General features: G+C 30.2%; 1 protein-coding gene across 2 annotated transcripts in view; it reads right to left on the bottom strand.

Moving 5' to 3' along the window:
* LOC132935595 (Krueppel-like factor 6) overlaps positions 1-1159 on the bottom strand; it is an 84477-nt gene extending 83318 nt beyond the window's left edge. The window contains exons 1-2 of one of the 2 annotated variants that reach the window (XM_061002191.1): positions 796-1159; positions 492-730 (exon numbers count right to left, since the gene is read on the bottom strand). In XM_061002191.1, the coding sequence (XP_060858174.1) occupies positions 492-521 (30 nt within the window). In that variant the 5' untranslated portion in view covers positions 522-730; positions 796-1159. Of the gene's footprint in view, positions 1-491 lie in introns of both variants that reach the window. The other variant, XM_061002190.1, reaches the window with a different exon arrangement.
* Positions 1160-9795: the final 8636 nt, after the last annotated feature.

The raw sequence follows: 9795 nt of genomic DNA on the forward strand, positions 1-9795 counted from the left end.
TAGAAATTTCAAATTGTCAAATCCCAGAAATTGTAAGTGCTGCAGGGAGACTTTAACGCTGTCCCATCATACGCGCTAAAGACAAGATATACACATAAGGCGGTCATTCCATAGCAAAGAGTTTGTTGGCGGTGGATCAAAATAAAACCTAATAAGTCTAAGTAGGTACCGATCGGAAAGCACACGACGTGACTCGTTTTGTCCCGACTCAAGGTGTATTCTTACAAAACAATGATACAAGACGTGTGTGCGGCGTGTTCCGGTCGGGTATTGGGTTAGTGGTTAGATAAAGCCGGAGACAAAAATATAATAAATAATAATAATGATAAAAGTCGACTTGACAATTAGAACAAGTCGTCGGTCGTCGCCCGAATTCCGCAGACGGCAGTAACTGCTGGTACCTACTTAACTATACCTTTATACGTATTATAAAATATCATGGTTGTTGAACATTATATAAGCTATAGGTACGGTAAGGTTTCGGCACTCACTTCTTGTAGAATTTCCAGTGCCCCGGCCATGTGGATACTGTGAACAATTTCTCCGCTCAGTCAGTTCACGCTCTCAAGACATCGTTCCCAGGTTCAGGTCTGGGTACCACCCCGATCAGGATCAAGAGGCGCGGCGAACGTTCCGAGCACGTTCGCTATGACGAGCACAACAGAATCGTCGCAAGGACAGCGAAACGGAAAAAAATTCGTAAAAACCCAAATTGAACAGCTCGTGACGACTGCGCAAAAAATTATGGTCTCAATTTAACAAAACTTTACGCGTACAAGACAGTGGTGAGATTACCTGCGTAGGTACAATATATATTATGCGAACTATGCAAACTAGACGACCGTACGCCAGGCAGCGTGTGCGGGTACTGAACGCGTGGAAAAAAAAGTTGAATGTGCCGCACTATTGCCGCGAACCGACTGTAAGAATATTAATGTCAACGAAAAAGCGGTAAAAAGTTTAAATGAAATTTTTTTTCTGTTTATGCCAAAGTAGCAAAAAGCGACGAGGTAGAATATCGAATTAAACAAATAACAACGCGATATTATTAGGTATGTTGTGCGATATTTTTCACTCTCCCTCTGCCGCGGCGGTTCAATCCTGTCTGTCGGCGGTCGGCCACTATCGGCTGCAAGCACGCGCGTGGTTGACACGCCGGGCGCGATTTACCTACTACTGCGCACCGACGCCGCCGCCGCCGTACCTGAACGCGCGCGTGCGTGCGCCGTGCGCGTTCGCTCACTCGCGTCCGCCCACCCTCGTGCTCGCGCGCGCGTGTCGGCGAGGCCCGCGCACGCGCTCCGTTTACGCGGCGTTTATCAGCCGTCGTCGGTTTACCGCCGCCGGAGTGCCTGACGCATGCCACGCCAGGCGCCGATGACGGAGCTCCATGACCCGACCCCTCCCCGGGTGGTTTCCAAAAATATTGCACTACCCAACAATTATTTATTTTCGATTACCTAGTATATTTTGTTTATAGTAGGTAAGTACATAAAATATAATAATATGTCTCCCTTTAGTATGCAACATTTGATGCTTAAATGAGTCCTATTGTATTTATTTGTAGTTAAATTTAATAATAGATACGTATTCAATAAACAAAAAAGGCGGGCAATAGTACTCACTCTGGCTCTACGATACATTAGATGCCGTGTAAACGATAATACTGTAATCGATGTGTAAAATTACTAAAATATGAATTTAATGATAAATCATTGTCTACAAAAAACGATTCTGATCGAATACTATCAGTTAGCCTTTATTACCAAGTATATTTTATGATATTATTGTTATTAAAGTAATTTATTTTACTAATAGACATTAGGTTAAATTAATTACTACCAAAATTATTTAATTTGAAAATGTCATTATGTGTATAAACTATAAATATAATAATAGGTAATAGGTATTCGTTAAATGTTTCAAGTACCACGAATAATATTACAACAATATAAGTAAAATAGTTATTCATCGTTTTTAAATTTCATCCAACTTACTTAAAATATCTATAAAAAACGGAATTTATATTTTTTAGTTGCTGTCGTATGAACTTATATGAATTTATTGAATTTAAACATTATTACATTTTAACTATAAAATAATTTGAAAATTGGACCTTAATTGATTGTTTTTGTATTGCCACAAAATAAAATAATCGTTGGATGAGAAATCGTCAATTCACGGGTGAATCCAGTGTCATAAAAATCTGAATTTTAAACACTCCTAAAAAATTAATGTGACTTTCTAGTAAACTTTTATTTATTAGAGGTAGAAAAACTTATGAGGAATCTTGTATAAAATGTTCAAATATTGAATATAAATTTCCAACCACAAAATAATTTGCAAATTTTAGCGATTTTGATGAATTTCGTTAACAATCTAACTTCAAACGCACTTAAGAAATTATTGTGGATCTACGCACAACTTTTTTTTACACTAATAAGCAGGGATAGGATTTTTATGCAATAAAAAATGGTAAAATATGCATTTTATTTACCAAAATATGCATTTAAATTTTTATAAGATAAACACAAAAATATAGTAACAAAAAAAATATTTATTTATTGAAAAACATCAGTGATTGGCTGTTTGTCTTATTATAATATAATTGAGAAATAAAATAAAATAAAATATTTCTTTTATAATTCACATTTACTACGTGTTACATGCTACGACTACATATTTTTTTTAATTTTCGAAAATGAATGATCTTTCTCCGTCAAACTATTCAATCTTTTATCGCATACCTATTGTACATTATAAAGGATTGTATTTATATAAATAAAATTTATGTTTGACAAAAAACCAAATTTTATGAAGTATACTATAAAATATGCATTTTTTGCATTCTTATAATCGAAATATGCAATAATATTCATTTTATTCAATATATACAATAATATGCATTTTATCCAAAATATGCAAAAACATGGAAAATAAAAATACCACCATTTATCTCATCATGAGGTGATTCGTGGACATTACTGACAAAATCAATAATCAGAAGTCACTAAAAAAACATGCTGTTGCATATAAATCCTAGCCCTGCTAATAAGTAATAACAACTTACTTAATAGGTACCTTTTATTAAATTAAATTAAATTAAAAATTATTTATTCATAATATTAAAAAAAAACTTAAAATTTTACATACTAGTCAATAGTCATACTTATAAAGCTTAAAAATAGGCAAAATATTTCGAGTTACAACTAAAAACATAATCAACTTTTTTAAAAACTTGTTTTGCGTAAAAATTCTCGTTTTTCCTTAATTTTTATTTTTTTCATGGTTTTTCCCTACGATTTGGAAAAATACTAAGAATTGTTTATTTTCCAAAGTACCTACCAGTAAAAGAATCACATTCCAACCAGAAAAGATACTAAAGTAGAGAATTACTTCAATTTTTACTGCTCCAATAGGTGATAACAAACACAAAAAAAACTAATTATTGTATGCTGATTATAGGTACCACGAATTCAGTTACAGCTTTCAATAATTATGTTAATATAAACCTAATAAGTTAATAACAATAATATATTATACATAATAATATAATAATTAATAGTAAAATTATTTATATAACTATATATTAATTGGTAAGCCAGGATTAAGTAATAATTAATAAGTAAATGGTATATCCTTCCTAATAAAACCTATGTAGTGTCGATAAGTTTCTAGCCCCTATGAATATTTTTAGATTCCGAACGGAGCGATGAATGTATTGACTTTACAATGATGTGTTTTTTTATTTGTTTATTTATTTTTTTTTTGTGTGTCTGTCATCACCTTTTAGGACAGTACAAATACAAATGCTTGGATTTTCTTCAACAGTTCTGATAGGAAAGTGAATCTAGTTGGTACTTTGGGGTGGTCAAAAGTAAAAAATTACTAATAGTTTTGGGAATCGCAGGGAAAAAGAAAAGAAAAATTAAGGAATAACGGGAATTTTTGCGCAAAATCGAGTTTTGACAAAATTAATTTTGGTTTTTGGTATAAATCTAAAACAAATGACCGTAGATAAATGACATTTTCACTGGTTATTTATATAAGTATTTTCTAAACACAGAAAAAATTTCAAAAAATATTGATATGTTTTGAACTGTTTATCTACAGACATTTTCAGTTTCCAATTTTTTTAGTTTTTTATGAATGTCAATAAAAATTTATTTGTTCGGTGAAAAAGCTTGAAAATATAAAATACAAGGCTTTTAATATATTGTTACAATGACATTTAAAAATATTAAAAATCCAGTCACTTTTTTTTTTTTATAAGCATTTAAAGTTCAAATTTTGACAAAAGGCGTAAAAATCACGAAAATGTGCAAATTATTTTGAGTTAGAAATTCCTACAAATATTTCTTTTCAAATCTAAGATTTTAAAATGTGATACAAGATTCCTTATAATATTTCTTTATCAAGAAAAAAAAATGTCTATAAGAAATTAAAATTAAATTTGTATGAGCGTTTGAAGTTCATGTTTACAACATTTCACTCGATTTCTCATGTAGCGATTTTCTTATTTTATTGTAATTCAAAAACGAATAACCGTAGACACTTGAAATTTATATCATATGTTTATTTTATCAATTCCTATACTTGATAAATTTTTTTAAATATTTTGACTTGTTTTGACTTTAAATTGTTTACGGACAATTTCAAATTTCAATATTTTTAATTTATTTTCCTGTAAATATCAATAAAATTTTATTTGTTGTGCCAAAAAGCATCAAAATTTAATACAAGGCGCCTATGATTTTTTAAGAAAAAACTTATGAGGAATCCTGTGTTATATTGTGAAGCACTAGGTACTTATTGAAATTAAAAAAATGTATACATATTTTATTTCGAAATAATTTATAAATGTTCGTGATTTACAAGAATTTTCTCAACATTTAAACTTTAATAGCTTTTTAAAATAAAATTTTCCTCATATGTTTTAAATACCTATTTGTATATTATGTGTCTACAAATTACGAGGAGACTTCTTTTAAATTTTCAAGCTTTATGACCTAGCTAACATTTTTATCCACATTTATAGAAAAAAAACTAAACTATTTGACATTTTAAATGTCTACAAATAGCTTAAAGTTCGTTTAATATTTTATTCTTAAACACCCATAAAAATATAATGCGGGTAAACTATTTTAAAAATTATTCTAAGTAAAATAATGAAAAACATTACATTATTGAACTTTGGATATTAAAATTAAAATGGTTTGAATTTTCAACTAAAAAATAATAATTATAAAAAAATTGTGACTATGATTAGGTATTATTGATAATTTGTAATTGCTATACGAAGAGTTAATTTATTTATGAATATTAAACCTAACTTATTTGTAATTGTTTTTAAATATTTTTACAATTATCTTTCAATATTTTTTGATAAAATAATATCTTAAGTTTGCACGTCCGTATTATTATTGTACTATTCAGATTGTGATACACTTCATTTACCCAACAATGTGTCTGCGCTGTAATCGTGAATAGATTGAGAATAATTATTCGTCAATATTCTGCTACCTAATAAAATATAATATTAATTATTACATAAAAATACATAATTTCTATAATATTATTGTTATATATTTTTGGTAACATACGAACTAAAAAAAATAATTTCACTGAACGGCACAAATGTTATTAAAAATATTTTATTAAAGCAAATTATAGTTATTAATAGAAAATCGTCGTTTCAACTAACTCTCCCCTATCCTACAATGTTGTTATTGTGTACCGGTATGAAAATATTTCCATTTCGAGTACTGCATTGTGCTAATCATAATTAACAAATAGAACGTATCAGGGAGGACTGTGTTTGCGCTTAAATATCCAATATTTGCACCTAATTAGAAAAACCTTGATTGCGCTTAATAAAATTAAATAACGTTAAAATACTTGTTTGCACCCAGTAACATAACAAATATTTGGCTACATCTCAGTAAAACTCAAAATTCTCGTTTTACTTTTTTCAGATATCGAAATAAATCATAATTATTCTGGTGTGGTTAAAAATTAGACTTCATTGTTCTGTTGCGTCACTATTCTGGTTAGGTTATAAATATTGTTTTTCGTCATTATATCGTCAAAAATCAAGCAGTGTTAGAAATAAAACAAAGACATTAAACAATTAAGATCTACATCTATATCACCAATTAACTTTATAAAAAATACTTAGTACTTAGTGGCAAAGTTAAAGTAATAAAAATAATATATGAATAATTAATATTAAAATTTATTACAATAAAAGGTTCAATAAAAATTATATTATTTATTCATATCCCCCTCGGAGACTAAATAATGTTATACACAATACAACATGTATATAATAACATGAATATATGTGTATACTGAATATTTCTATTAAAATCTTTATATCTCCCCCCCCCCCCTCGTGAAAAATCATAGATACGCTACTGTTAGTAACTTAGTTTGTATTAAGAGTATCAAAGGATTTATATTGTACACTGGGGTCGTTGCACCCGAATAAACCACCTCGTACTCGTGTTCCGTAAAGTAGATCGTAAGTTCCTCATTAATTGTTCACACCTTCACTTCTTGTCCTCTTCATCGTAGTCGCTTTGGAAATTCTTAATGCCTATTCACTATCCCATATGGAATAGGTAAATTAAGTTGCCTATCTACCAAAAGTATGGCGTATTTATTTACAATAGATCAAATTTTGATTTTTTTTTATAATTTTATCATACAGGTCAACAGGGTAAATGTAAACATGCTATCATATATCATTGGATTTAGCAAAAATTAAGATGGTCGGGTAGTTTAACGAGCTATGATAAATCTATCAGTGGGGGGAGGGGTTAATGGGCGCAATACGATTGCGCGCGGTCCTTATCAGCGGTACCTTTTTAGGCGTACGATTGCGCGTGCTAAATTATTTTTACTTCTAAGCAACGTTGCCAATTACACAGATTATAGGTGCACGGTAAATATCCGGTTTGATTTCGGTTGTGGCGATCCGTACGTTATTTATTGCTTATTGTTGCCGATATCAGACAAACTTTCCATCACTAAGAAGTAGGTAATTATATTTTAGACCATGGGATATTGGATCTTTTATCTTAATAATTGTAAACTCCCTCACATGTACGAATATACCTAAACTATGATCACGCATTGTGTGTCTATACGTATTTACTGTCATGTCAGTTGTGTTCCTGTTCGTCTTCGTGTTTCAGCTGTCAACGTACATTTTTCGCATTTTTAATATAGTTTATATTTAATTTTTTAAAATGGAAAATGAAATTTTTATGATAACTTCAGAAAGGGGGAGTGATTTATTAGTGGTGAAGAAACACAAATTTCGACACGTCAGACAGCGGGAAGATGGAAACAACAGATGGAGGTGCTGTAAAAAACAGTGTACTTGTACAGTGTTAATGACAAATGACAATAAAAAAATTATAGAAAGTTCTGGTGAGCATAGTCACCTTGTAGATTCTACTCAAAAAATCGAAAGGCAAGTTCTAAGGGAAAATTGTAAACGTAAAGCTACAAGTTCCATAGCTACCCGGCCAATAAAAATAATTAGAAGTCAACTTATGAATAGCGTAAGTACCGAATTAGAATATAATGATATAAAATCAGTTAGAAAGGCTATTTATATTCAACGAAGAAAAAACTTTCCTCCTTACCCTTCATCTTTAGAAGATGCCATTACGCAATTGAACAAGTTACAAAATGAAGATTTTTTAATGTTTAGAGGGAAAAAATTTGTACATTTACCCAATGATTGCACTTTTATTTGCTTAACAACTGAAGAGAATCTTCATTGTTTGACAAGTTGCACAGATATATTTACGGACGGAACATTTGACTATGCTCCAAAATTTTTTTTGCAATTATACACCATTCATGGCTATAAAAACGGTGTTTACGTACCTTTGGTATACTTTTTTCTAAAGGATGAATTTAAAAACACATACATAAATGTATGGAAATATTTAATTAGTATATGTGAAAAGCAATCACTACTTTTTAAAATTGAAATATTACACATTGATTTTGAAATTGGTGCTATTGAAGCAACAAAAGAAGTTTTTCCGTATGTCAAAATTAAAACTTGCCGTTTTCACTTGGGACAAGCTTGGTGGCGCAAAGTAAGTTGAATAAATATGAATATTTTTCGAAATAATTAATCAAAATCAATTTTCAGATTAATGGCAATACAAAACTAAGAATGGCATACAACGATAAAAATAACGATTTACAATTATGGCTTAAATCATTTTTTTGACTTTCTTTCATCGCTTCAGATGATGTAGAGGATGCTTTTGTAGAACTTATAAGTACGTGTCCAAATATTGCAGATGGACAACTATTTTCTGACTATGTTTTGGAGACGTATGTTGAACCTGGTTGTTTATTTCCACCTACTTTATGTGCTGAAACACCATCACTAAATCCTAGGTATATATTTACTAATAAGTCTAAAAAAAAATATTGTTTACTATATTTATACATTTTCAGAACTACAAACGGGGCTGAAAGTTTCCATGCAACATATAACGCCCAGTTTACTAGTGCTCATCCACCGACATTTGTTGTTATAAGTACCCTTATGGAAACTCAGGCAGAAACCGTCACTAAATTATCAACCATTTTCAAAGGAAAAATCAAGCCAAAATCGAAGGAAGAACTAAAGAAAATCGAATTTATGAGTAAGCAATACGAAGAGTATCTAAAAAATAAAACGCCAGAAAATTTACTTAAGTATTTAGCCATAATTGGAAAAAGGTATCAGGGATTTAAAATTTAAATTATTTTATTTTAATGAATATTTTTTTTATTTATAATAATTATTATGTTCCTTTATGAGGTAGACTGAGTGAGAATATAAAGAATCTGTTTTATTTTGTGTTATAGATTTAACGAAATGTTATTTATCTATTCGAATATTTAATATTATTTTATTATAACGATTTTTTTTTTATGAATATTTGTTTATTTATTATAATTATTATTTGTATATAATGTGATTTTGTATCGAAATTGATGATTTTCAATCGTGTACCAATTATTATTGTTTTTTTTTTAAATTTTTTAACCTAAAAAATTGAATTTAGAAGATATTTTTGGGCTAGTCAAAAATTTTTTTTTTTTTATTTTTTATTTATTTATTTTATATTTAAATAATAATTTGGCAACGTCGCATCCAATTTCACGCGCAATCGTACGCTTTTGAATAGTCAAAATCATGTTCTTTGTTATTCCGGCACCGCGCGCAATCGTATGCCCAAAAAGGTAAAACGCGCGCAATCGTACTCCGCCGGGGTTAATAACTACACACATATAACTGATAAGGGTCCATTTCAACGCCCCCACTGATTTCGATTTTGAAATTCTGTTTGGGTAGATCGGTAGTGCATTGTTTGTGCACGAATGTGCATGAAATCCGGTCGTTTGTGCACAATTCCGGAGATATCGAAAAAATAAATTCGGGGGTTATAGAAACGAATCTATCTAATCTATCTGAGCAAATCGTTTGTGCAACATTATTCCTGAAGTAAAACCAATCTAGTTAGAGGATGAGCCATTTAACTGGTACGAGATATTCTAAGTAGATAATCAAAAAAATAACGTCAGTTACCAGAGGTTCGTGGGGTGATGAAACTCCCGCTATGATATCTATCAAGTCCAAAAAATAATAGAAATTCATATTTTTTTTATCGTACGTGTATGACCTTTTATGTATATCCATTGTCCTTAAAAATATGCAAATACTAACATACCTACCTACGATACCTATCGCAGCAGTTATTATAGGTTCTTTAT

The sequence above is a fragment of the Metopolophium dirhodum genome, chromosome 1 (genome assembly GCF_019925205.1).
Source record: "Metopolophium dirhodum isolate CAU chromosome 1, ASM1992520v1, whole genome shotgun sequence".
Lineage (NCBI taxonomy): Eukaryota > Metazoa > Arthropoda > Insecta > Hemiptera > Aphididae > Metopolophium > Metopolophium dirhodum.